This window comes from Nannospalax galili, unplaced genomic scaffold (assembly GCF_000622305.1).
Source record: "Nannospalax galili isolate Female #2095 unplaced genomic scaffold, S.galili_v1.0 scaffold85, whole genome shotgun sequence".
Lineage (NCBI taxonomy): Eukaryota > Metazoa > Chordata > Mammalia > Rodentia > Spalacidae > Nannospalax > Nannospalax galili.
In genome coordinates, this window is record NW_008358866.1 from 8,555,955 (window position 1) to 8,560,621 (window position 4,667).

Sequence of the window (4,667 nt, forward strand, 5' to 3'; positions counted from 1 at the left end):
GGAGGTCACTCACCCTGCAAGACGTACCCAAAGGGACTCAGGAACCATTCAGGAAGATGATCAGTGGAGACAGGAACGACACCCGAAACCAAAGACTGCGAGCCAGAAGAAGAAGCACAGGAGAACAAAAGTGGCTAGCACCCATGGAAGAATCACTGGCAAAGGGGGACTTGGGAGCCCCGACTGTTACAGCTCAGTGTGTTACAGCTCCGTGGGGCAGGAGGCTTTGTGCCCCACGTTGGGTGCCAGCTGTTGCCGGCTGTGGCTGCTCTCCTCTGGCTATGGCCGCTCTCCTGCTCTCTTAGTTCCTCTGATCAGTCCTCTGGTCTGGACCCCAGGCCTGGTGAGGAGACTGTGTCAGCTGAGCAGCATTCAGACACAGGAGACTAGGTTCAGTGACACAGATCTGCTTTATTGCAGGAAGGCACAAGCTTATATAGGGATAGTGGTCCAATCACAGCACAGCAAGTAGGATACCTTATTAGCATAACAGGTTTAGCATCATATCACAGTACAGCAAGTAGGATACCTTGATTCCAAGGGTGGTGATTAGGGAGTGGTGAGCTCTAGGCATCAGTCTCATGATCTGCCATTAGGAGGAAAATGTCACAAGGTGTTCCTTGTGGCTCCAGCAGTCGGGCCGTTGCCTCAGGCCTGCTGTATGGCTGTCAATAAGACTTTCACCCTAGGCTCAAGCCTGTCTCCCACAGGGTTTGTTTTCATGGTGTTTGTTTTAAGGTTTGCTCGCTTTGGGAGTATTTTGATTTTGACATTCTGGATCTGGTTGGTGTTGCTTTCAGACCTATAAAGGCCTGAAAATGGTTTGAGAAAATTGAATTCCTGTTGGTTATAGGTTTGATTCAATATATTAACTCATCTTCATTGCTGGAGATGAATTCTGGGACTGGTCTTCCTGTCTCATCCTTTTGGCCTTGTCCTTTTCCCTGTTTCCTGCAGCACTGCTCAGTATGCAGGCAGATGTGGCCTGTTTGCGGGGGGGGGGTGCTTTTTGTCCCTGGAAACTCTACTGGCTTAGATGTGGTTCTGTACTTTTCTCCCTTGGAACAACTCTTGCCTTTAGCTCTCATGTTTAAGTCTTTATTAAACTGCCTTTTTATTAGCTATTCCTAAAACTATCAGTAATTGAAACCAGGAATCTTAGTTTGGCTTGAATGGAGCTCTACTAGGCTCCTGGAGATGGCCATGTTGCAGCAGTGCTTTTGTTTCTCTGGCTAGAGGACACCTGAGTTAGACACAATAGCACATGGCTTCTTCTGGGGTACCTTGCAAGAACTGATCCCCAAGATGGCCTGAGCCAGTTTCTTGCCTCCAGAACAGCCTGTGACAAAAAGAGACAACTACAATGTGTTCAGAATAACTGCTTATAAACATTACTATGCTTATCTTGTAAAAATTACCATGTACTTTTATGCATACACTGAACGACCTCTAGACATCTCTGAGAATTAGCTTATAACTGTTCGCTACAGTGTGTCTTCTTAGACTCTGGCAGTGATATGATTTTGCGCTTATTTCCTTAAGTGCCACCCCCCACGCACACCTTTTCCTCATAGGAAGCAAAAAAACAACGCTGAGCCTGAGCTGTTGCTGTCACAGACCGCCAGCCCTGCAGACTTGGCATGCTGATTCCTCTGACCCTGTGTGCTGTGCTCTTGTCCTTTCAAACCTCTCACACTACTTTCAAAGCTGCATGCTACTATGGGAAAGTTAACTGTAGACAGCTGTAATTGAATCATACTCATGAAAACTATTTTCTTATACTCTATGCTTTTGGTATTGTCAGTCTTAAATGGTCTTTAATAATAAATAGATTGATTCTGTATTGCCTTATTAGGACTAAATACTTTTTACCATCCCATTCTTTACCCTCTCATTTCATGGAATTGTCTTTAATGATAGTTCTGAAAATGCTTTCTTCAAGTGAAAGCCCTTATGTCTAGCATCAGTGTGTATGGCTTTGTTCGGCACAGCTATTTTTTGAGATGAGATTCTCACGTGTGTGTGTGTGTGTGTGTGTGTGTGTGTGTAAAGTACTGCTGGGTTTTTTTTTTGTTTTTTTTGGTCTTTTTGAGACAGAGTCTCCCTGTAGCCCCAGCTGTCCTGGAACTATGTAGACCACACTGGCCTTGAACTTACAGAGATCTGCCTGCCTCTGCCACCCAAGAGCTGGGATTAAAGGCATGTGCCACCATGCCTGGCCCAGTACTGCTGGTTTTTAAGAGTTTCTTTTCTATACTTCTGATCAGAATTTTATCAAGGTAATTGGTCTTGGTTTTGAAACTGGTTTGTCATGACATTGTATCTAACCACAGTATTTATTGTATGAGACTGTTGTGAAGTGTAGATTTATGTTTAATACTAAGGGAACTGTTATTATTATTTTTGTGCTTATTATTATTATTTTGCTACCTTACTTGCGCTTTCTGAGATCACACACCTACCTGCCATTATACCTGGGAAGGCTTGCTATATCACAGTTACAAGGAATTTTTGGCAGGCAGGACTGATGGAAGAAGAGTAATTTGGAATGAGTTGTCCATCCTGCTTAGAAGGAAACACTAGTATTCTCTTAAATAACAGGTTACAATAGAAAGATGCTGCCTGGAAGTTGCCCTTTTCACTTTGGTTCATCTTCAGTTCTATGAGTTTACATAGTTGATTTATCTGGTCACAGAACAATCCTGCCAGTAGGTATTATAGCACAAATACCTATTATTCCTTCACAATCCGTATTATTCAAGTTTTAGATTCTATTATATCCACAGTATGTCAGCAGTCCTTGAATATTAAGTAGAAACATATATGGGGCAAAACTCTTCTAAAATGCAGAAGTCTGTAACTACAACAGGACTAGATGGAGTCAGCGAGAGACTAAGCAATGTTCATGTGCAGGGATTGTGGCTCAAGTCTTTGGATTAAAAACAAGTCCCCCCAGAGAAGCTGGCTGTTGTAGAATTTCTAGGAAACTTCCTTTAGCTCCCCAAATGAACCTGAAGAGCCCCAATCCAAATGTTTGAAAAGTACAGTTATGAGATGCTATAAATGATCAAAGCAGCTGGAGAGAGAAGGAGGACTGCATCTTCCACTGAGTTGCAGTGTGTAGCATAGCATGCTTAGCAGTTGGTGGATCAATAAAAACCACTGAAGTACTGGAAATGCTTTGGTAAAAACCAAAAAAAGACTGAACAGATTATCTGTATAAACCAGTAACAGGATTTCATTGCTAGGAAAATTTCTAAACAGTAAAATGACTTTAGGATAGATCTCTTCAACATTAAATGTAACAAAATTTAAAAAAAAGATTCACAAGTGGATAGAGTGATAACAGAAAATTACAAGGCAGAGAACACAGACAAAAAATCAAGACAATGTTATAGGTTCAACAGTATTCCATGAGGCTAGAAAATGTTAACTTTGTTAACTAGCAAAATATCACTCTTGTTTATGTTTATAAATCTCTTATTTATCATATGACCACATCATCTTGAATCCTTTTCTTTCCACATACTGGAGACCTCTACAGTCAGCCTTTAAGCATTTTGCATTTCCTTGCCAGTCTTGTAGCTGAGAATCTTGTTCCAGTAGATTTTGTTGCGAGGAACTGGAAGCTGCCTTGAACGTGGTGTCTGACATCATTTGATAGTTTTCACTAATTGCTGTAGAAATGGGGATCGAATCTTGCATATCTTTATGACTAACCAACTGAACATCTCCATCCTCATAATAATGAACCTGAATTTTAAAAAAATATTTTATTATTTCTATTTTATGAGTGTATTGCCTGCACGTAAGTGAGTGCACCTGTGTCATGCAATGCCGTGGAGGCTGGAAGAGGGCTTCAGATTCCCCTGGAACTGGAGTTAAGGACAGTTTGCAGCCACCATGTGGGTGATGGGAATCGAACCCGGGTCCTGTGCAAGAGCAGTCAGTGCTCTTAACCACCAAGCCATCTCTCCAGCCCCATGAACCTGAATCTTAAGCACTCCAACCACCTGAGCTGTAGATGGTGTTATGGGGCGTGCACACTCCCAGAATGGCACGGCGGATCCGCAGGCTCCCCCGCTGGTGTGCGCGCGCTCTCTGGTGCTGACAGCCTTTCTGCTACTGGAGCATTGTCCAGCTGAAATCCTGTCCCTTTTCCACCCATGTACTTTTCCTCAGGATGTGAGGTCCACTGGCCACCTGGACCTCGCGGGAGAAGTACGAAGACAGCGAAAGCTAGGATGTCCGTAAGTCGGTCACGAGGGAGTGCTGCCCCCCGGAGAGGCTAGGTTGCAGGTAGTAAGGCACAGGACTCAAGACTTGGCTTAGTCTGTGTTACAGCTTTATTAAGTGTCTCTGCTCTCAGTAATTCAGCAGCTCTGCGACCCAGCTCTCTGTGTCACAGCTTTCTGCGACCCAGCTCTCTGTGTCACAGCTTTCTGCAACCTAGCTCTCTGCGACCTAGCTCTCTGCCTATTAAGAGAAAACTAGGATACTTATACCATGGGGGTAGTGGTAAAAGCTTTGGCTGTTAGATGCTTTGTGAGGCATTCTATTTACATATGGAAGTGGGTTTCTGCCAGGCTGCTGTCTGCTAGGAAAAATCACAGGAAGGCATGGTATCTTTCAGAGACAAAGGCCATGTTTATGTTATGGCATTTGTG

General features: G+C 43.5%; 1 protein-coding gene across 1 annotated transcript in view; it reads right to left on the minus strand.

Moving 5' to 3' along the window:
• Positions 1–3,551: 3,551 nt before the first annotated feature.
• Positions 3,552–4,667, minus strand: part of LOC103725202 (F-actin-capping protein subunit alpha-1-like) — an 8,830-nt gene continuing 7,714 nt past the window's right edge. Inside the window, 3 exon segments of the mRNA XM_029558350.1 lie at positions 3,552–3,636; positions 3,638–3,753; positions 3,990–4,013. Of these exon segments, the coding sequence (XP_029414210.1) occupies positions 3,552–3,636; positions 3,638–3,753; positions 3,990–4,013 (225 nt within the window).